This window comes from Malania oleifera, chromosome 5, assembly GCF_029873635.1.
Source record: "Malania oleifera isolate guangnan ecotype guangnan chromosome 5, ASM2987363v1, whole genome shotgun sequence".
In the NCBI taxonomy this organism is placed as follows: domain Eukaryota; kingdom Viridiplantae; phylum Streptophyta; class Magnoliopsida; order Santalales; family Ximeniaceae; genus Malania; species Malania oleifera.
The window spans coordinates 39,978,150-40,002,539 of record NC_080421.1 but is presented as its reverse complement, the minus strand read 5'-3'; the positions used below and the strand labels follow the sequence as shown (position 1 = coordinate 40,002,539).

At 35.5% G+C, this 24,390-nt stretch overlaps 2 protein-coding genes across 4 annotated transcripts in view; both read left to right on the top strand.

Moving 5' to 3' along the window:
• Positions 1 to 104: 104 nt before the first annotated feature.
• LOC131155939 (uncharacterized) lies at positions 105 to 689 on the top strand. Its single transcript, XM_058109392.1, has 2 exons — positions 105 to 464; positions 567 to 689. The coding sequence occupies exons 1-2, from the start codon at positions 105 to 107 to the stop codon at positions 687 to 689; spliced, it is 483 nt and encodes a 160-aa protein (XP_057965375.1).
• Positions 690 to 5,236: 4,547 nt separating this feature from the next.
• LOC131155133 (putative lysine-specific demethylase JMJ16) overlaps positions 5,237 to 24,390 on the top strand; it is a 38,012-nt gene continuing 18,858 nt past the window's right edge. The window contains exons 1-2 of one of the 3 annotated variants that reach the window (XM_058108065.1): positions 5,237 to 5,594; positions 8,287 to 8,574. In XM_058108065.1, coding sequence (XP_057964048.1) covers positions 8,287 to 8,574 — 288 coding nt within the window. In that variant the 5' untranslated portion in view covers positions 5,237 to 5,594. Of the gene's footprint in view, positions 5,595 to 6,136; positions 6,287 to 8,286; positions 8,575 to 24,390 lie in introns of those variants that run through there. The other 2 variants (XM_058108066.1, XM_058108064.1) reach the window with 2 other exon arrangements.

The following is a 24,390-nucleotide window of genomic DNA, read 5'->3' as shown; positions in this document are numbered from 1 at the left end:
CAAAAAAATTAAAAAATTAAAAAAATAATAATAATATAATAAAATAAAAACAAAACAAAAAAATAAAAAAAAATAAAAAAATCAAACCTTTTCTATTTGTCTCCATGGCTGCCAATACTGCAAGCACTGACAATTTTGATGATCTAAGTCATGTTTTTTATCTTAGTAATTCCGACAATCCTGGCATCGTCCTGATTTCCAATATCTTGATAGAAACCAATTACAATACATGGAGCCAATCCATGGCCATTGCACTCAGCACCCAGAACAAAGTCGACTTCATTGATGGTACCATATCAAAGCCCTCCAAGACATCTTCTGCTAAGTATCGACAATGGAATCGTTGCAATAATATGGTAAAAGCATGGCTTCTCAACTCCCTTTCAAAAGAAATTTCTGCTAGTGTTCTCTTTTGTGATCTTGCTCAAGATATCTGGATAGATTTAAAGGAGTGTTTTTCTCAAGTTAGTGGTCCTAGGATGTATCATCTTGAACAAGAAATCCATAATCCTGTTTAAGGAAATACATTTGTGGCATCCTATTTTACAAGACTAAAATTGCTTTAGGATGAGTTGTCATCTCTTCAGTCTAATCTCTTTAAGGGAGATGTTGCTCCATACCAACAGTACCAGTGCACCAGGAAGTTTCTTATGGGACTTAATGACTCCTATGGTGCAATTCGTGGCTAGATTCTCTTGATGGATCCTTTGCCCACGATCAACCGCATCTACAGTTTAATTCTTCAAGAAGATTGTCAATAGAACATCCAAACTACTTCACCTGTTGATGGGGTTGCATTAGCTGCAAAAGTTATTCTCCCCACACCAAAAGATGGTAAGTCATTCCGCAAGCCCAGAACAAATTGTATTCATTGTCACAAAGAAGGTCATACTATGAATCATTGTTATTTCATCCATGGGTTCTCATCTGGATCCCATAAAACTAGCTCGGGTTCCAAGCCATGTGCACACCAGGTCTCTTACGCTTACAACAATCCATCCACTAGCAGTCTTCCTTTTACTTTGGATCAATGCCAATAGCTTTTAGCCTTGCTCCACTCCCAGTCATCACCTATGGCAAACCATATAGGTACTACTGAGTCTTTATCAGGAATATTCTCCCATCCTTCTTCTGAAAGTCTTTGGATCCTTGACAGTGGAGCCACCGATCACATGGTGCACTCTCCCACTGACTTAACCTATTCTATTCATATTTCTGGTCTCACAGTACGACTCTCTGATGGTTCTCATGCTGTGGTAACACATATTGGATCCATTGTTTTCTCTCCTTCCCTTATTTTGAAAAATGTTCCTTCCTTTCATTTTAACCTCATTTCTATTTGCCTGTTATGTCAAAATCTCAATTGCTTAATCGTTTTTTCTACACACCTGCGTTTTATTTAGGACCTACGCTCGATGAGGATGATTGGACAAGGCACTGAGAAGGATGGGTTGTACTATTTCCTCAAGCCATCTCCTGCACGTTGTTAGGTGGCTACATCGTATTCCCAACTATGGCATCGCCGACTTGGTCATTTATCCAATAAAGTCTTGTCTTTACTTTCACAATATATTTTCGGCATTTGTTCTAATTTAAATCCATGTTCCATTTGCCTATTGGCTAAACAAAGACGACTTGAATTTCCATCAAGTTCTATTTCTTCTACTGTACCTTTTCAATTAATACATGTTGACACTTGGGGGGGTTACAACGTTCCATCACTCACCGAGGCACAATTTTTCTTGACCATTGTTGATGATTACACTCGATGTACTTGGGTCTATTTAATGCGTCATAAGTCAGAGACTCATTCTCTTCTCCAAACATTTATTCGACTCGTCGAAAATCAATTTACCCATACAATCAAAATTGTGCGCAGTGATCATGGTTCTAAATTCAACATTCCATCATTTTACTTTGAAAAAGGGCATTGTGCATCAAACTAATTGCATTGCGTTCTTCAGGTACTCTTTATTCTCTTTCTGATTTTCTATCTTATGATTCCTATTCTTTTACACATTGTTCTTTCACTACTGCTATCTCCATTGCACAAGAACCCTAGTCTTTTTTGCAAGCCATGTAGGATCCCAAGTGGCATGCTGCCATGCGTGCTGAGATTGATGCCTTGGAAACCAATCACACTTGGACTTTGACTCCTCTTCCACCCCCACAAATGACCCGTTGGCTACACATGGGTGTACATATCAAACACAATCCTGATGGATCTGTAGAACGTTACAAGGCTCGCCTTGTTGCCAAAGGGTACAACCAAAAGGAAGCGATTGATTACACTGAAACTTTTGCCTCTATAGCCAAGATGGTCACTGTTCGCACTATCCTCACCCTTGCTGCTGCCCACAATTGGCACCTCTTTTAGCTTGATTTTAATAATGTCTTTCTACATGGTGATCTCAATGAAGATGTCTAAATGCATCTTCCTCCTAGTTTCAAACAAAAGTGGGAGACCAGAATATGCAAGCTTAACAAGTCTCTATACAGTCTCAAACAAGCATCCAGGTAGTGGAATGCTAAATTATCTTTCACACTTATCAATTCCGGTTATAAACAATCTAAAGCAGATTACTCTATGTTCGTCTGATCCCACGAAACAAGTTTCACCATCGTCTTGGTCTATGTAGACGATATTATTTTGGCAGAAATCAACTTGGAACAGATCAACAGGCTTAAGAAATACTTGGGAGAATGCTTCGAACTGAAGGATTTTGATCCCTTGAAATACTTTCGAGGGATATAGGTGACTCGCTCTAAAACTGGAATTTTCCTATCACAAAGGAAATATGCCTTGGAGATACTTGAGGAGACTAGTTTCCTTGGGGCTAAACCATGTAATCTACCAATGGAACCAAACCTGGCACTTAGTGAGACGGATGGAGAACTTATCTCGAATCCATCTTCATATCGAAGACTGGTTGGGAAACTGATATATTTGACTATCACTAGACCAAATTTGGCATATGCGTTGCACATATTGAGCCAATTCATGGATAAGCCTTGAACTTCCCACTTGGATGCAGCACGTCGGGTTTTGTGCTATCTCAAATAGTCACTGGGCAAGGAATTCTTTTGTCAGCTTCTAGTGGTATTCAATTACATGCATTTTGTGTTGCCGATTGGGCTCAGTGCAGAGATAGTCGGCGATCTGTTACTGGGTACTGTATTTTACTAGGAAAATAACCAATCTCTTGGAAAACCAAGAAGTAAACAATACTTTCACGGTCCTCAGCTGAAGCAGAATATCGCTCTATGTCATCAACCTGTTATGAAATTACTTGGTTAAAGCAACTTTTGATAAATCTCCATATAGCTCATCCACAACCAATCAAGTTGTATTGTGATAATAAAGCACCTATTCACATCACATCTAATCCAATTTTCCACCAGCGAACAAAGCATATAGAGATCGATTGCCATCTTGTACGGGAGAAGATCCAAAACCAAGTTATTCAAACTATTCACATACCCGCAAGTCAGCAGCCTGCGGACTTATTCACAAAAGCACTCGGACCCACACAATTCAACCATTTACTGAGCAAGTTGAGTATGATCACTATCTACTCCAACTTAAGGGGAAGTGTTGAGGATCACACAGCTCATTCCACCAAAGCTTCCCAAATATAGTTGCATTGATCCCCATAATTGTAGATATTTCATTCATTTTAGGATATTAGTTTCCATTATATATACAGTATCATTTAATTGTAATTATTCTTTGTAATTATAAATATAGTATTCACACCCACGTTAATGTGTGGTGGTTTCTCAAATATTTATAGATTGGATGAGAAATCGACGAGAGAGAGAGAGAGGTGACTGCAACCCTTGCGAGAGAGAGAGAGAGAGAGAGAGAGAGAGAGAGAGAGAGAGAGAATTTTGATTTTGTTTATATGAAATGGCTTGCAGGACCCTACTTATAAGCCACTGCCAGAAAAAACCGTACCGTTGACGGTTTTCCCAAAAACAGTTGATGGTTTGGGTTTTAACCCATTTGTTTTTCACTATTTTATCGCTATTGGGCCTTGGTTACTCAAAACCGTCAAAGGTTTTCTGAGCTCCCACAAAATCGTTGACAGTTTAGTCCTACACCAAACAGTTTCTCCCTTTTCCCTTTACTTTCTTATTATTCTTATTTTTTGGGTCTTTACACAGCCATATAATCCAATAACTAGACAATTTTAACTTGCAAAATTTGAAAATTTAGTTAGTGAATACAGACAATTTTTAAGTGGGTAGGGTTAAACACTACCAAGTTCAGAATTTCCAATAAATTGCAAAATGAACACAACAAAACCTAGAGTCTAAGCTCTGAAGATAGCAAACAAATCCCAAGCATGAATTTGAAACAAATTAGAGTCCAGAGAAATGTAATTGCCAACCCATAGAGTCCTTTAAGCATTAGAAATGACAATGGGAGACCCTCTGTGGTGGGAGGCAAACAAGGAGGAGATACGATCAGTGATGGATCACTGAAAGGGCTTTGATGATTTCTTGAGGAACGAAGATCACAACCTCGATAGTCGAGAATCCATTGTCCAATTGCAACCATGAGCTCTAGGCATTGAGAAGCACTGAAGCTCACAAATATGGTGGCCTCTGAATCTCTTCTCTCTATAATCACACACATATAGACATTCTTTCTCTTTGCAATTGTGCGCCTGTAAAATACAAAACCCTATATCAATGAGCAATAGAAATCAAGGAGAAGAAGAAGATGGATTCGTACCTAAAATTTGGAACTTTAGTTATGGAGACAACTCAAATTTTGAAGGAGCTTCGGCACCAGACGCAAATGATTTGGTTTGGCTAAAGTTAGGGATTTTGATTCATAATTCATGCATTTATTGGTAATTTCAAATTATGGATTTGGTCAATTAAAATACATGATGAATTTCTTGTAAATTTAAATTCACATTTTAAAAGTGAAAGTCAAACAAAAAATTTGTATTTGAATTCTCCAAATTCAAGTACATAGTTTCAAATGAATATTTCTAAATAAACCATAAATATAAAATTAGGATACAATTTTAATAGTAGTAATGATATTAATAACTTTGTTGAGAAGGTAAGATGTTAAATAAAAAGATTTTTCATGATCGAATATTTTATTGCAGATTGAATTTTAGAATAGGCGGTTTTTTACGTAGTAGACCCCACAGGTCAAAAGGGGCAACATTGACCGCGGCTCTTCACGTCACCGTATAAAATGAAGTCCAACTCCGAAGTCTGATATGGGAGCTATGCAAACCGGAAAAAGCGACATTGGAAATTCGAAACTGGTGATTAATGATTTAAGCACTGACGCTCAAACTTGGTTGGAGGACCCGTTTTGGTGCGGCTTCGTCCTTGCGGAAGTAGGGTTGTTTAGGGTTCCTACAATTTCGATTGTTGTTCACCGTAATCCATTTTGTTCATTCAACACCCAAGGTTCGCCATGGTCGGCTGCATGACATTTGAGCTGTTCTGACCTCAACACAGAAGCCTACCGGTCAAGCACACGCGGGTTCGTCCCTCCTTCCGAGTCTTCTCTGTTCGGGATATGTTTTTCTTGTCTGCCGACGAACTGGGAATATAAATCGGTACTGTGACTGCTGATACTAATGTCATCCTGTGCATTTCAAATCATTATTTTATACTCGTCATTTCAGATGCTGAAACTTAAATGGGTATCTTTTTATTTTTATTTTTTATTTTTAAATCAATCTAAACGGTGTGCTGCTTAAATCTGCAATTAGGGAAGTAATGTAGTAAGAATTAGAGTTTTCTTTCTTTCTTTCTTTCTTGGATTGTTTTTTTTTTTTAATTGGATTTTTTTTTAACGCGAATGGGTGCGATACAATGTCATACGTGGATATCCTTGATGTAAGTCGATATGTTCTATTGTTAGTTTCCAATATGAAGTTGTTGAAATGGGGGGATGATAAAATTGTCCTCGCTTAGTAATAGTTATGCTTGTTTAATTGTTCATTTATATTGTGTAGTTGGAAAAAGGGTGTGATTTAACTTGCTAAATCCATCACACTAGGTGCCTTACATTCCTACTGTTGTCATCTGTTTTTCTTTTGGGATTTGAGGATTTGATAATCTCTTTATTACATGCTGTTTCTTTGAATCAGCACAGTATGTTTGGTGAGACTGAAAGCCTGTTCTGCTACTTTCCCCACATTCTTCTTAGTAGACCTTAATATCTGCTGATGAGAGTAAACACCTGCTCATCAAATTGCAGTTCTGATAGGTGCAGAGACCAACAAAGATGAGAAGCCAAAGAAGGGTAGGGTTGTGTTGGCTATGGAATATGTTTTCGAAACCAGATGATATTTATTTATGTTATGTTGAGTATGCCTCTTTGGTTGATATTGTTTTGAGTAAAAAATGCTTTTCCTTTTGGAAAAAAATTCAAACTTTAGAGAGCATGTTCCTACATAAATAATTTTCATTATGAATACATTGACATGATTTTTTTGCACTATTGGCCAGTTGTTATTTGTTAATTATAAAGTTATTGTGAGTTTTGCTTTTTTCCATTTTTTTTTTCTTAAAAGCTAAATCCTCTGATTGTCATTTGAAAATTTTCTTTTGCTTCGTCTTATTGATGGGATAAAACACCTTAATGCTCAACTCAGCTGCGAAAAAAATGAAAAAATCTTCAGTTCCTCCAGGTTTTGTGTCACGTATATCCTTTACACTGAGGAGGGTGGATGATAGTCAGAAACTTGCTGTTCTATGGCTTTTGTGATAGGATTTTTGAATCATCTGAAGGAACTTGCCCTCATTTTACCTCGAACGCCTACTAAAAATATTTTATTGAGCATTAAGTTTTAGTATTGCGAGGCATTTTTACGTAGTAGGTGACCACATAGGTCAAAAGGGAAAATATTGACCATGGCTTGTCTTGTCACCTTATAACACAAAGTCCAAACTCTGAAATCTGAAAGAGGAGGAAACCAGAAATGTGACATTGCGAATTCAACTGGTGATTAATGATTTTAAAGTTGACGCTCAAACTTGGGGGAACTGTTATGGGGTGCGTTCAACCTTGTGGAAGTAGGGTTGTTTAGGGTTCCTACGATTTGGGTTTTAGTTCATGGTAATTTCATTGTTCATTCAACACTTGAGGTTTGCCATGGTTGGCTGCATGGCATCTGATCTGTTCTGACTTCAACACCGAAGCCTAACAGTCAAGGACACGTGGTGTTCATCCTTCTTGGGATATCTTTTTATTTTCTGTCCGCGAAAGTGGGAATATAAATCAGTACTGTGACTGTTGATACTGATGTCGTCTGGTGCATTTCATATCGTTATTTGATACCCATCTGTTCTGATGCTGAAACTTGAATGGATATTTTTTTTTGTCAATCTAAAGGATGATGTGCCAATTAAATCTGCTAGTTGAGAAGTAATATAGTAAGGGCTAGGTTCTTTCTTTCTTTGTTTTTTATTTTTTTATTTTTTATTTTTTAAATTGGAATTCTTTTTTTTTTTTTTTTTTTTTTTTATAAAAAAAACCATGAATGTGTGTGATAAAATGTTTTACATGGCTATCCTTGATATTAGCTGATATGTTTTATTGTTAGTTTCCAATATGAAGTTGTTGAAATGGGGATGATAAAATAGTCCTAGCTTAGTAATTATTATTACGTGTTTAATTGTTCATTTATATTGTGTAGTTGGAAAATGATGTGATTTAACTTGCTAAATCCATCTCACAATGTGCCTTACACTCTTACTGTTATCATCTGTCTTCTATGGGGATTTAGGGATTTAATAATCTTTTTATTACATGCTGTTAATCAGCACAATATGTTTAGTGAGACTGCAAAACCTGTTCTGCTACTTCCCCCCACATTCTTCTTAGTAGCACCTTAATATCAACTAATGAGAGTAAACATCTTCTCATCAAACTGCAGTTCTGGTAAGTATAGAGACCAACAAAGATGAGAAGCCAAAGAACGATTGGGTTGTGTTGGTAATTGAGTATGTTTCTAAAACCAAATGATATCAATTATCAAACTTTTATCTATGGTATATTGAACATGACTCTTTGGCTGATATAGTTTTGAGTGAAAAAATTCTTTTTTCTTTTGGTAAATTCTCACTTTAGAGAGCATGTTCATTTTCAATATGAATAAGTTGACATGAATTTTTGGCACTACTGACCAGTTGTTTTTTGTTAACTATTGTAAATTTTTTTTTCCATTTTTTTTCTTTTTGATGAAAGGCTCATTCCATTGAGCGTTATTTGAAATTTTTTTTTTTTGCTTCATCATACAGATGGGAATGAAGCACCTTAATGCACAACTTAGTTGTGAACAAATGAACAACTCTTCAGTTCCTCCAGGATTTGTGTCACGTACATCCTTCACACTGAGGAGGTTGGATAATAGTGAAGAAAGTTGTAGTTCTATGGCCTTTGTGAATGGATTTGAATCATCTCAAGTAGATGCTACACATATAGTTGACATTGGAGCATTTAAAACATCACTTAGGCATAGGCCATGGATAGTCTACAATCGCTACAACGACAACCAAGAAGAGTCTGACTCGAAGCCACTTGATATGGTAACCTCTCTCTCTCTCTCTAAATTTTTCATTTAGTTCTTGTAGGATGCAAGATTGTAAATCTATAGATGCAGAAACTGTTTATCTTCTTTAGAGTGGAAATATAATGAGAAACTATTTTGTAAATTGTGAAATATTTCCCCTTTTTTCTTTATTGAGAAATTTGTAAAAGAATAATTCAATATTCTAAACATATTAGAAGAGTAATGATTGCTCAATGCAAACTATATTACCTATAATAGGGCTGTAAACAATTGGTTATTATCATTATATTATTTCCAAAAGACGGATATTGAGGTACATGAGTGGTGAGACAGAAAACACAATTTTAAAGGAATACATTTCTAAGAAGCCAAACATAGGATTGAATATCGACAAGGAAAGAGCCAGTCATTTGAGAACTGTGCTGGTCTAGTCCTGTGTAGTTATAAATATTTTTGAAGATGTGAAAATATGTGGTTTTAATTGATGGCACTTGATTCAGTGAGTTGAGGCCCAAAGTTCAATTCTGGACATGTGAGAATTTTGAAAAATTAGAATACTATTGTAAATTTTATTTATTCATTCCCATAAATGATCAGTCTTCCAACCGTTTATCAACTGCATACTTGTACGGCCACTGCCACTGTGCCTTAAAAAGAATTCCGCGCATGCTGTTATGACCCTACCACTTAATAAACGTTAAATTTCATTAAATTGCATATTTTTCATGGTTGTGTTTCCTATTATGTTGAATAATTTATGCTAAGCATATGTATGCATTTGTTTCAAAAGAATGTTATTGAATTTAAATGTCACAGGAAGGGCTGGGATGAGAAAAAGGTAAGAAGGCATCAGTTGAAAATAAGGTAATACAAAGATTTGGGGTCAAACTATAAAAATGAAAGGGCTGGCCACTTAGGAAACTAGAAAAGTGACACCTGCCTAAAACTTTTTGTGTTTTTGCTATCTAGTTCTGTTGTTTCTAGCCTTCTAGCAGACACACTAATCTATTGCTAGAAACTCTAACCTATAGAGAGAGAGAGAGGGAAGAGGAGAGTGAATAAGTGGATGAGTGAGAATTTCTATAAAAAAAAATTTAGGAAAAAAATAGGGAAAATATAGGAAAAAACAACGCATTAGTATGAAAGTTGAAAAAGCTGGTAAGTAGGTTAGTTATCTCTAATCTTCGCTCCATTTGGGGTTTTGGTAATAGTGGAATTCATTAGGAAAAAATAGTAACTTGCATGTTATTGAATCCTTGTATAAATCAATGGTAAATATGTGTTCATTTTTTTGTTTGATAAACTCTAAGACAAGTGTTCTCTTTATCATGGTAGAAGATCTTTGATTAGTTGGAATAATTTGGTTTCTGTGTTTATGTGGTCTTGTTAGTGGAAATTGTTAAGCTAAAGGATTTTTGCTAACCTGTTTTAAGTCGATTAAGCTTTAAATATGAGGGATTGTATGGACAGATTGCATTGGTTGGGTACCTGCATTAACTAACTGAACAAAGACTTGAAAAGTGTATGGCTACTGATTATTGTCATGTGAAAATATGATAATACAAAAGTTGTGTTGTAACTGTATGTGCTGATTGTGCTTTGAAATGCCATGGAATCCAAAAAAGCACAGAATTGTGGCTCACTTGAGTGAAAGGCTCTAACCTTCTTGAGGGTATTTCTGTTATGTGGTGGTAGGCCAAGCTCAAGCGTGTCACTTGATTTGAATGTTTCATTGCCATGTTAAAATGGTTGTGCTACTTCAAAAGCTTGTGATGATAATTCTAGCTAAGAAGATTCCTCAGAATGATGATTACGTTCATCATGCAAAGTTGTGTAGTAACCATATGTGCTGGTTGTACTTTTGAAATGCTGTACAATTCAAACAAGTACGAATCGGGTTTTGAATCTAATTGGGACCATCTTTGAATCTAAATGTTGAATTTGTTTGTAGTTGTTTGGTGACTAACTGTTGAATATGTATGTAAAGTAGGATTTTTGGGAGACGGGAGAAGTGAATCATGGAGCATTGTGGTATTTGCATTTTTTTAGGTGGCAAAAAGTCCAATAGTGCTTCTGAATAGACCTTTTATTGAATCAACAGCCGGAAGTTTCTAGTTTGATAAGAGGGAATTCACCAATTAAGAAGCTTTTCACTCGTTTTAGAAAATCAAGGGGTCGATGCTGAATGGCTTCTATTTAGAGGTTAGCTCTTAATTGGTTCACTAATGAGTGAGCCGGTCTTACTTGTTTAAACTCTAAATGGGTACTGAATGTATCCTGACCAAATTAGCATCTTCTCTATCTCTGATTTGGTCAGCACATGCATTTAACACAATTTTTACATATTTGCCCTTAATTCTGCCCTTTCTTCTCTTCTTCTCTCCCTCACTCTACTGTGAAAAGAGATTCCACAGTGGTGATTCTACTGCTGATATACAATTGGAAATCTGATATTCCGATCAGCCAAAAATCTTGCACACCCAATTTTCCCCATCGAAAGACAAATCAGAACTTGGTAGCCTTGTCGCCAAAGACTTGTTGGACAGCCATGGCAAAGAAGAAATTGCAGAGCAGTCATGGTGAATAAGAAATATTCACACTCATGCTTTGCCATAGGAACTTTGGACATCCAGCAACACCTAGATAATTGGGGCGAGGGAGATGCTGTATTCAAAAAAATAGATCGAAGAAGAAGAAGGAAGGGGGAGGTGGAACTGCAGAAGCAAGTTAGGAAGAAATTAAGAAACAAGCTGAAGGAAGGAACTGACCCTGTTGATGGTTGAGGAGATCATTACAAACCTGGTCCGTGGATTCTTGATTACGGCTCTAATGGAATCTAGTTGAAGAAAATTAGCTTAATGGGAAAAAGAAAAATTATATATACATATATATTTTACAATATTAGTCAGGGGCTGACACTGCTGAAGGAAGGGAAGAACATATATATATTTTATGTTTGTTTATTTATCATTAAATACTATTTTTACTCTTAATTATATTTGTATTAAAATTACTCAAAATATTTTCAACTAATATTTTATATTTTAAACTTGAGAAACATTATTTTTGCTATGATAAAAATTATTTTAATTTTTGAAAACACTTCTTATTTTTTCATTTTAATTTTTGAAATTATTTCTTGTTTTTAACAATCAGTTTTGCTCTTGATGCTTTAAAAGGTTAAAAAATAGGAAAAACACTTATTTTGAGGTTAGTTACCATACAATTACAATAATTTGGCATTCAGATTCAAAGGCAAGTTCTAGTTATATTCAGAACCCAATTCACGCAATCAGAATTGTATTTAGTATTCAACACTTAATGCTCAACCTCTATTAAGAGGCAATCAAGTGCAAACTAATGGGGCCTTACACATTCTGATTGCATAGTATCTAAAAACACGTGATACCTTCTCTCCTTATTTCTATTGAAAAATAAAAATTTTCGAATATGGATTGCATTGTTGCGGGTCTAGTTTAATGGTAAAAGTGCAATTTCTTTTATTGACCCTTTAACCATTTAAACACTTGGTAATTCTTTGGCTGAGTGCATCATGAGATGAGAGGATGTGTTCTTAGGTACTACGAGGACAATTTGAAGATTTTGAAATAAAATAAATCATTGAAGAAATCACAGAAATTGAGGAACCTGAGCAAACGAAGTTGAATTCAAGAAAAATCTTGAGAAGGTGAAAATTGTTGAAGGTCAACAATCAATGAAGAAAATATTGCCATGTTTAAAAATGGAAAACCTGTGGAGTCCATAACTAAGAATCCCATATATTTGGATTCATTGTCCCTATAAAATTTTCAATTGAGCCTCCAGCTACTCATTTAGCAAACTGTGCTGATTTGCTCTGAAGCTAGCAACTTTCTATACTTGCATCGTCATACTAAAGGCTTGCAAGCATCTTTGATCCTTCCCCAAGCACAATCAACCAAAATGAGGAAATGTTTAGTATGTGAAAAGAGGTCGAGAATTAACATTTAAGTTATTTGGGTATTTTGAATATGTAATTTTCATCTTTTTTGGCATTTTCTACTAGTATTTCTCTTTGCCATGAATCAAGGATATAGTGTTATTAGGAAGAAATATGCTAGTATTATTAGATTTCCTTATTTTTACTTTCTTGTTTCCTAAGCATTTTGGGTCTGGTAGTTTTCCATCAGGTGGCTAGTGGAAGGAGGTGTACAGATATGATCATGGAGCTAGAAAATGTGAGTTTGAGTGATTGTTCACTGTCTAACGTAAATAGCAAAGGTGATGACTCATTTCAATAATATTTATTTTCGGTGAAGGGTTTGATTGGAGTTCAATTTTTTGAGGAGCCAGGTGGGTGGTTAGAGAAACCTTTTACAGTTTAGGAGGTTACAGATGGTGGTGGAATATGTAAAGGACAATCATAGGGACACTTGGCAGTAAAAGCTTGGAGATAGTTGGCAGAAAGATTAGAAGGAAAATTAAAATAATCAATGGTTAGAGAAACCTTTTACAGTTGAGGAGGTTACAAATGGTGGTGAAATATTGTAAAGGATGAGCTTAGAGACGCTTAGCAGTAAAAGCTTGGAGATAGTTGACAAAATGACTGGAAGGAAAATTAACATAATTTGCCTCCAAGAAACTAAGTGGGTAGGGAAAAATTGTTAGAGAATTGAAAAAAATTGTATTTGAACTTTGGTACACTAGAAAATAAAAACATAAGAATGGGATAGGAGTGTAGGACTGCAGGAATGACCTAAAAGATAGTGCTGTAGATGTTAAAAGAGTAAGTTATAAATCATAAAAATCAAGATGGTATTAAGTTGAGATAATTAATGTCATTAGTGCTTATGCTTCTCAAATAGGCTAAGTAGAAAATTTTGCAAGAAAAAAAATTGGGAAGATATGGATTTATGGAAAATATTACACAAGGGATCTCACAGACTAAGAAAATATTATATAAGTGGATTCGAATGGACACATTGGAAAGGACAATGAACGTTATGAAAGGATACATGGAGGGTAAGAATATGAAGATAAAATCGAGTCCTGTGATATGACCTTAGAATTTGCCATGTCATATGATTTGATTATAATGAATACATGCTTCAAGAAGAGAGAAGAAAGCATAAACTTTCAAGAGTGGACAAAATAAAAGTCAAGCAGATTTTGATGCATCGTTACCATGTAAGGATTGTGAAGTTATTTGGGTGAAAGTTTAACCATTGAACAAAGAGTTCTAGTGTTTGATATGTGTATAAAAAAATGGAAGAGAAAGGATAACATAAATCAATGCAAGAGAACTAGGTGGTGGAAACTAAAGGGTGAAAATAACACAGTTTAAAGATAAAATGATCAAAGATGGAGAGATTGGACAATAAGAGAGTGTAGACACAAACACCCTTTGGAGTAGGATAGTTAGTTCTATTACGAAGATAGCAAAAGAGGTTTAGGTGAATCTAGGGGAAGATTCTCAACTAGTGAAGAGAGATGATGGTGGGATCAAGATATCCAATAGTTGTGAAGCCAAAAAGAATGTGGTTTAGGACATGGCAAAAATATAGGAACATGGTAAACTTTGAAAAATATGAAGGGACAAGAAAAGATTCAAAAAAGGCCATTAGTAAGGCTAAACCATAGAGCATATAAAAGTTTATACACTAGCCTAGATACAAAGAAAGGGAAAGAAGAGGTAGAGAAAGAGGGAACAAGGACTTAGATAATATCAAATGTACAAAGGATGTGGATGATAGTGTTTTGGTTAAAGAAGTCATAAAAGAAAGATGATGAAGCATGGTTTTAAATAACAGCCGCGACCGTTGTGTAACACCGTTACTTAACGATTTTTTGGGTTCATGATTCCATTACACATCACAAAATTGGTGGGAAGAAAAAAAATCATGGTTGTAGCAGTTGTTGTGTTCTGTGACTGTTACATAAAGGTCGCTACTTCCATTATATACGCTAGCACAAGATTGTTATGCCAACAAAATTTATTTTATTTTTTAATTTTTTTTCTCACTTTTGTTCTTTCCTCTTTCATAAATCACTCTCACTATACTGTTGAGAGAGGGGGAAAAGATTATAATGAGGATGATAATGATACAAAATTTACTATTTTTTTTTTTTTTTAAATACTTACAAGTGATGCATTGATTAACAATTCGAAAATACTAACTAGTTAGGAAAATATTTTATTTTTATAATTTTAGCAATTTTATATTTATGTTCTATATTTTTCAATTTCAACCTTCTTTTCTTTTCTATTCTAGTTATTTTATATTTTTTTTACTCACATGTCTTACGTGTCTAATAGATTAATGGAATCTATAATGTATTTTGTTTTATTAATTAATTTATCACATATAAAAATTTAACATGCATAAGAAAAATGATAAGTATAAATACACAAACACATGTAATTTTTCTATCAATGGTGGTTTAAAAAAAATGTAAATTTCTTGCGCTTACCAAACAACTTAGTTACTTGAACCGAAGGATCTAAAATACACTAAAACTCTTTCTAAGAAGGGTTAAAAGCTTAAAACATGCAAATACACTAACATGCACAAGGTTGTGTGCTTGATAAAAATCATGACCATCATACCCACTTCCCGTTATGTAACATCTAGTACTATCGCTTCTTGTTACACCCGTTATTGTTACATTACACTGCTTGCTACCGCAATTTAAAACCATGTGACAAAGTTACTTTAATAAGCTATTTAATGAAAACCAAGTAGAACGCTTAAACTTAGAATTGAAAAATGAGGAAAAGGCTAAAAATTTGAGATTTAAAAAAAGTATTTTTTTAAAGCAAAATTAGCGTTAATGAAGTTAAGATTGCATTAAAGAGTATGAAAAATGGAAAATTTAGGATTGAATGACATGCCAATTGAGGTTTGAAAATGGCTAGTTGATAGCGAAACTATTTTGTTAATTAATTTTGTTGTTGTCAAAAATCGAATGACTTTTGTGAATCGTCCTTCGACCGCGATCAGCTGAAAAGAATCAAATGTGAATGGCTTTGAGGACCCGGAGTGTACTTCGGGGGATCACTCCGATGCTTAAGTTAGAGACTTGTGGGAGGCTTTGAATTGCAATAGTAGAAAGAAGTAGATGAGAATGAGATGCTTGCCTCCTCTCGAAGTCTCCTTTTATAGTGGTGGAGGTTGACCCTCTTTCAAATGGGCATTGATGAGCGTATTATTGTGCTTGTGGGGGTTATGATGATTTAAGGGTATTTATGTGGTGGTTTTAATTGCAATTTTATAACCGTTTCCTCTCATGAATAAGCATATTAAATTTAGCATGTTGGTTATGTAGAGGTGTTAATGGTGGTTTCGTAAATGTTTCTTCATATGAATGAGTATTAATTTTGGGTATATCAGATGCCCCCCCTAGTTTCAAATTTTTGAATCAAGTTTCTAAAGCTCGAATGTTTCAAGGTCTGTTATTTCATTTGAGCTGTTTTTTTTTTTTTTTTTTACGGGGCTTATTCCGAGCCCTATTCCTTAAAGTTTGGCTCAATCCGAGTCGATGCACTCACGTTCGACCAATCCGATCTGGTTATTTCTCCTTTAGGCTCAATTCGAGCTGCATTGCGTCTCTATTTGGCTAAGTTTGAGCTGCGTTGCGTCTTTGTTCAGCTTAACTCGAGCCGTGTTACATCTCTATTCGGCTTAATCCAACTTGCATTGCGTCTTTGTTCGGCTCAATCTGAGACGATGCACTCACATTTGGCTAAATCCGAGCCAGTTGTTTCTCCTTTAGGCTCAATCCAAGCCATTTATTTCTCCTTTAGGCTCAATTTGAACCGAATTGCGCCTACGTTTGGCACAATCCGAGTCGCATTGCGTCTCTTTTTGACTCAATCTGAGCCGATTATTTTTGCTTTAGGCTCAATTCGAGCCAATTATTTCTACTCTAGGCTCAACCCAAGCCGATGCACTCACATTTGGCTCAATTAAAGCCAATTATTTTTCCTTTAGGCTTAATCAAAGCTGATTATTTATGCTTTAGGCTCAATCCGAATCACATTTATTTCTCCTTTTAGCACATCCGAGCCGGACGCATCGACAATTTTGCTCGATTTTTAGGCCAATTTTTTCACTTTCTGGTTCGATCTGAGCCAGGTGTATCACTGTTCGACTCAATTCGAGTCGGATGTTTTAAAATTGGGCTCAATTCGAGCCAACTATTTCTCCTTTAAGCTCCATCCAAGCTGGAGGCATTGACAATTTTGCTTGATTTCGAGCCGAACATTGGCAAATGTTTTTATTGCCTTATGAGTTGTGCTCATTTTTTACCTACCTCATGAGCCGTGTTCATCAATTGGGCGTGTGTTTGGGGCCTCGTGAGTAGTGCACATCGGTTGGGCCATCTTTGGTGAGCAAGGCTCACTTTTTGTTTGCCCCATGAGCTGTGTTCATGAAGTAGGCTGGTCTTCGGGGCCTCATAAGTTGTGCTCATCAGTTAGGCCACTCTGGTGAGCAGCACTCACTCTTTGCTTGCTTCATGAGCTGTGCCATTAAGTGGGCTAGTCTTTGAGGCCTCATGAGCTATGCTCATCAGTTGGGCCATTTTGTTGAGCAGTGCTCACTCTTTGCTTGCTTCATGAGATGTGCTCATTAAGTGGGTTAGTCTTCAAGGCCTCATGAGCTGTGCTCATCAGTTGGGCCACTCTGGTGAGCAGTGTTCACTCTTTAATGCCTAATGAGCTGTGCTTATCAATTGGGTTAGTCTTCGAGGCCTTATGAGCTGTGTTCATCAGAGGAGCCATGGTGATGTGCGCTGTTTTGGGATTCGTGCTTTTGGGATTCACGCCATTGGAATTCCCGCCACTGAGATTCATGTCACTGAGATTTGCGCCATTGGAATTCCCGCCACTAGTGTTCTATAAATTGCTTCCTTTGCCTAATTTTTCTCGTCTCCGGAGGAAGTTCTTCCATAGCTAGCAGGTGTGCCGCTGCTAGACCATTTTAAATCCATCGTCGCCTTGGTCATTCATCCTTGGACTAGTTGAAACAGCTAGTTCCTACCTTGAAATCTATGTCTAATCTTGAGTGCGAGTCTTGTTAATTTGGGAAACTTCATTGTGTTCCCTTTGCTTAGGTCAACAAATGAGTGGTTAGTCCTTTCATGCTAGTCTATTTCAATGTTCAGGGTCCTAGTCGTGTCAAGACGAAGTTGGGTTCGCTACTTTGTTAAATTTGTTGATGACTTTAGGATGATGTGGTTGTATTTAATGAAAAATCATTATCTTTTGTGCCTTCTTTTCTCAAATAAAAACTCAGCTTAATATGCTAGTTAAGATACTTTGTAGTGACAATGCTAATGAGTACTTTAGTACCCAATTCACTACTTATATGACTAATTGTGGTACAATCCATTAGTCCTCTTCTGCCCACACTGCACAACAAAATAGATTTGCAAAGCAAAAAAATAGACATATTCTTGAAGTTACTCATGCCCTATCGTATCAAATGAATGTCCCTAAATTTTTTTGGAGTGATGCTGTGCTCACAGCTTGCCCCCTTATCAATAAAATGCCATTCTCTAGCCTTGGTGGTAAAATCCCATATTCAACTTTCTTCTCTAGGGCTTCTTTGTTTTTCCCTTCCTCCTCGTATATTCAATTGTGTCCTTTGTGCCTTAGTTAACTCTAGGAATGGATAAGTTGGTTCCTCGTACTATCAAATGAAATTTTTTGGGCTCTTCCTATACTTAAAAGGGATATTGATGTTATTATAGTTCTACTGTACTTTGATTCTTTGTCTTTGTTGATGTCACGTTTTTTTGAGTCTACACCATACTACTCTAATTCCTTGGGTTCTGCTGATCTTGATGTGTTCTTTCCTTTGCCTTGCCTTCTAGATCCAATCCTATTATCTGTGCCCAATCTGCCTACATCTTCATCTAGTTTGAGTCCTTCTTGTGGTTTGGATTATCCCAGTTTTTAGGTATACACATAACAACTCAAGGGAGGAGAGTCTCCTCAAGCTTCTACTACTATGCCTCCAATGACCTCATTAGATCATCTTATTTCCCATGATGTTGAGCCTCCTATAGTTGTTCAGAAAGGTAAACACACTTGTACCCAACATCCAATCTCTAAGTTTTTTGTTATGATTTCTTGTCACCCTCGCATTACTGTTTGGTTAGTTCTCTATCTTCTGCTACTCTTCCAAAATCTATTTTTGAAGCCCTATCCCATTCTGGGTGGAGGACTGTAATGGTTGAAGAGATGCGTGCACTACGTGATAATGATACTAGGGATTTAGTAATTCTTCCTTCTAATAAGTTTGTGGTTGGTTTTCGTTGGGTGTACAATGTGAAAGTCAATCTTGATGGTTCTGAAGCTCGTTTAAAGGCCCACTTTGTTGCTAAGGGATATATTTTCAATTGTATGTTTTAGATTATTTAAACATATTCTCTTCGGTCGCTAAACTTGCCTTAGTATGTTTGTTCATCTCCGTAGCCACTACTTGTCATTGACCTTTACATCAGTTAGATGTGAAGAATGCTTTCCTACATGATGAATTGGTGATCTTCAGGAGGAGGTCTATATGAAGCAACCACCTTGGTTTGCTGCTTAGACGGAGCCAGGCTTAGTGTGTCGGCTTAAGAAATCATTATATGGATTAAAACAATTTCTCAGAGCATGGTTTGGCCGATTTAGTGCTGTAGTACTTAAGATTAGCCTTTGATGGTGTGTAGTAGATTGCTCTATTTTATCATCATACTCCATTTGATAGGATTTTGCTTATTGTGTATGTGGATGACATTGTGATCACCAATAGCTTTACCTAGTGTAAGTTTTAGACCAAGAACTTGAGACCATTGAAGTACTCTATGGGTATAAAAGTATCGAGATCTCATACAAGAACCATCTTGTCACATAGGAAGTATGTCTTGATCTTTTATATTAGACTAGACTGTTGGCATCCAAACATGTTGATACACCCAGGGATCCCAATATTAAATTAGTGCCAAATATAAGTGATTTGTTGCCTAATCCAGGATGGTATAAGAGACTTATGGAAACTTGAATTATCCCACAATCACTTGACTAGATATATCTTTAGCAACAAATGTTGTGAGTTAGTTTCTTGATTCCCCTAGAAAAGTCACTAGGATGCAGTAATTCACATTTTGAGATATCTCAAAAGGTGCGCTAGGGAGATGTCTCTTTTATTATGATTGGGGTCACACTCATACTTAGGGATATGCGTTGGGCCGGGTCGCTTTTCGAGCGAAGATCCTCAACCAGGTACTATATCTTTATTGGTGGTAGTTTGGTTTCTTGGAAGACTAAGAAACAAATTGTGGTAGCTAGGTCATGTGTTGAGTCATAGAGCTATGGCTCACAATAAATGTAAACTAGTTTTGTTGAAAAATATGTTGGAAGAACTTGGTTTTCCGTATTCTTAGCCTATGGAGTTGATGGTGATAATTGAGCTGCTATTCGTATTGCCTCCAACTTGGTCTTCCATAAGCGAACAAAGCACATTTAAGTTGATTGCCACTTTGTTAAGGAGAAACTTGTACAAAAGCTCATTGCAACCTCTATGTGAAGTCTGATTTTCAACTTGCTAATTTGTTCGCTAAAGCCTTGGGAGGTGTTTGAGTGAAATTCATTTGTAACAAGTTAGGAGCATATGATTGTGTTAGTTATGTAAGTGTGAGTCAGTAAGGGTATTATGGTCATTGGTATTGTACTTGACAATCGACATATGTTATAAATAGATGGGAGACCTATCATTGAGGTTAGGTCTTCCATTTTACCCAATTATTCAACAATATGAAATAAGAAAATATTTGTAATTACTAAACTTATAAGTCCAACAATAAAAATTTGTGAAAGGCTATTTGAGTAAAGACTAAGGCTAGAAACGAGGTTTTTAGAATATTAGTTTGGTTTATGTTTGGGGGATCAATTAAAAAGCTATATATTTATTGAGAAGATTAATGGAAAAGTTTAGGAAAAAGAAAAGGACTCCAATTTTTATTAACTCAAAGAAAGAAGATATTTAGGGAAGTTCTTTGGTGGTTCAAGAAAAAAAAGGAATATGCTATAGGTACAACAACAACAATAACAAAGCAAGCCTTAAGTCCCACTAGTTGAGGTTAGTTATATGAACCCTTTTCTACCAATTTATGCGATCATGTACAATTTCTTTCAACAAATTCAAGGCTATTAAATCCTTACTATCTTATTCCAAGTTCTTTTAGGTCTACCTACCTTTACCCCTTTTACTGCTCTTCACAACTACTAACTCACTCTTCTCATTGACATACTATGTGACGATGTTGCTAGTGCTCAAACCATCTGAGTTATCCCTCCCTTATCTTATCTTCTATAGGAGCTACCCTAACTTCCTGTGAATATGTTCATTACTTAATTTAACTTTTAACATTATACGAGTCATCCATCTTTAGTAGTTTGCTTTAGTTATTCACATGAGCAATTATGTGTTTAGATAATGAAGATTTGATTCTAGGTTATGTTTTAGGAAAATCCGACGTAGTTTTATACGGGTACTACTAGGAGATAAGAGTCAAAATTGAAATAAGCCGTTATGATTCAACTGGACGGCCTATAATTTATGGACTACGCAACATGTCTGTGAAGATGCGGATTCCTTGCATCTGGATATAACTACCCTACAAAGCTTCATTGTTCCTTGGGATTGGCTTTGGCCGTTTCCTGCGCAGCTTAGGTGGAGGGCGGAGAAGGCCTCCTTTCGCCCCCCCGAGGGTGGGGGGGTGAGCTATCACTGAGATACCACTTTGGAAGAGCTATGATGGAAACAACAACCCTAGTCACCATCTCTATATCTGGTTTACTTGTAATTTTTATTGGGTACGCCTTATATACTGCTTTTGGGCAACCCTCTCAACAACTAAGAGATCCATTCGAAAAACACAGGGGCTAAAAAGATAGCGAAAAAATATATTCCAAGATTTGGGACTAAAAGAAATGTATAAACCAATGCTTCCATAGAGTCAATTGTGGTTTTCAATTATAGCTTCCATACCTGTTTATTTATTTGGGAATATTTTCAAATAAAGAAAGAACAAGAGTCAAAGAAAGGGCGATGATTCAAATCAAGATTTCCCTCGTACTGGTACCCTATGTCAAATCCATCAAAGAAAATAGAAACAAAAAATACTAGAGTAATGTTGTCTTAGACTACTAGTTTCCTTATAGTTGGATCCCCAAGTTTTTGGAATGTGTCAAATTCCACTTGAGCATCCAAATCCGGGTCAATACTAGCAAAAACATCTCTAAACAAGGTTCTAGCACTATGCCAAATATGTCCGAAGAAAAAGAGCAAAGCAAACAATGCATGTTCAAACGTAAACCAACTCCTTGGATTTTGCTATGAAAAACCCCATTAGATTTCAAAGTAGCACGATCTAATTAAAAAATTTCACCCAATTGAGCACATCTAGCATATTTTTACTTTTTGATATTTTGTTTCTTAGTTACCTAACATTCTTATCCATGTAGCATATTTGGTCATATAGCAGTCCGATAAAACTTCCCTTTTAATTTTAAGAGTATTCTACGATCACAAAGTACAGTTGAAACGCTTCTCCATTTTATCCAACCTGCTTTAATTTTATGCATTACATCATCTTCAATTTCTCCTTCAGCTTACATAATAGATCCAAAGTATTGAAATCTACAAGTGCTATTTATTTCCTTATCATCAAGTTTAACTTTGTTCCCAATATTCCTCCTATTATGACCGAAATTACATTTCATATATTCTATCATATTTATACTTATCCTAAAGCCTTTAGATTCTAAAGCTTCTCTCCATAATCCTTATTTAGATTCTATTCCACTCCAAGTTTCATCAATCAAGACAATATTATCTGCAAACAACATATATTATTGTACCTCATTTTGGATGTCCCTAGTCAGTTCATCCATCATAAAAGCAAAAAGATAAGGGCTTAAAGCAGATCCTTAATGTACACCTATTGGATTGGAAATTCCCTAGTCTTTTCGCCTGTAGTTCTAACGCTAGTCATTACCCCATCACATATATCCTTAATGACATCAGTGTATCTACTACATACATCTTTTTTTTTTTTTTTTCTCCCTTACCTAGGTACCCTATCATACACTTTCTCTTAGTCAATAAATACCAAATGCAAGTCCTTTCTTTTCCCAAAACTTTTTCATTAATTTTCTTAATAGATATATAGCTTCTATAGTAAATTTCCTAGGCATAAAACCAAATTGATTTTTTGAGACCTTCATTTTAACCTTAATCTTTGTTTAACTATCATTTCTCACAGTTTCATTTTATGACCCATAAGTTTAATTCCACGATAGTTATTACAATTTTGAATATCTACTGTATTTTTGTATATAGGTATTAAAGTGCTTTTTCTCCATTCATTTGACATTTTCTTAGATTTTGTAATTGTAATAAATTTTTTAACCATGTAATTTTGTTATCACCTAGGCATTTCCAAACTTCAATTGGGATGTTATCCGGTCCTATAGGTTTTCCATTTTTCATCTTTTTAAGAGCAAACTTAACATCATTACCTCTAATTTTGTGAATGAATCTCATATTTTAATGTTTTCCTCATTTGTCAACTCTAAATTTAAGCCTTCTACTTAGTTTTCATTATATAGCTTACTAAAGTAACGTCACCATCTTTCTTTTATGTTTACTTCCTTAACCAAGACATTATCATCCTTACTTTCATACATTTTACATTATTTAGGTTTGTACTTCTTCCTTCCTTAGCTCTAGCAAGTTTAAATATGTCTTTTTCCCCTTCTTTTGTATCTAATCTAGCATATACAAATTATCAAGTGATCTATATTTAGTTTCACTAATGGTTTTTTTTTTTTTTTTTGCATCTTTTCTCATCTCTTTATACTTTTCAAGCTTTCCATTTTTCTACATTTTTGTCATGTTTTATACCAAATTTTGTTTGTCTTTACAGCTTTTTGGACATCTTGATCCCACCACCCACTTTCTTTGCTATTCGAGAATCTTCCTCTTGATTCACCTAAAATTTTCTTTTGCTATCTTTTTTAATAGAGCTAGTTATCCTACTCCAAAGAGTGTTTATGTCTACACAATCCTCTAAAGTCCAATTGCCATCTTTGATCATTTTGTCTTTAAATTTATTATAGTTTCTCCCATAAGGTTCCACCACCTAGTTCTCATGCCTTGATTTATTTTATCCTTTGTCTTCCATTTTTTAATACATGTATCTAACACTAAAATTCTATGTTATTTGTTTAAGCTTTCACCTGGGATAACTTTACAATCCTTACACGATAAACAACCTACCCTCCTAGTTAAGAAAAAATCTATTTAACTTTTATTTTGTCCACTTTTAAAGGTTATTAAGTGTCCTTCTCTCTTCTTAAAACGAGTATTCATTGTAGTAAAATCATATGAAATAACGAAGTCTAAGATCATCCCCCCAAACTTATTTGTGTCTCCATATTCATATCCTTCATGCATCCTATCATAACTTTTATTATCCCTTCCAACATGTCAATTCAAATATGCTCCTATGAATATTTACTCCATCCCTAATATCCCTTGTATAATACGATCCATATTTTCCCAAAATTTTCTCTTAAAATTTTTTACTAAGCCTACTTGAGGAGTATAAGCACCAAGGACATTTGTTATCTCTTGGCTTAAGAGTTAAGACCATCTTGATTTTTATAACTTTATCCCTTACTCTTTCGACATCTATAATTCTATCTTTTAAGTTTTCGTCTACAATAATTCCTACCCCATTCTTATATTTTTCTTTTCCAATGTACCAATGTTTTAATCTTGATTTTTCAATTTCTCTA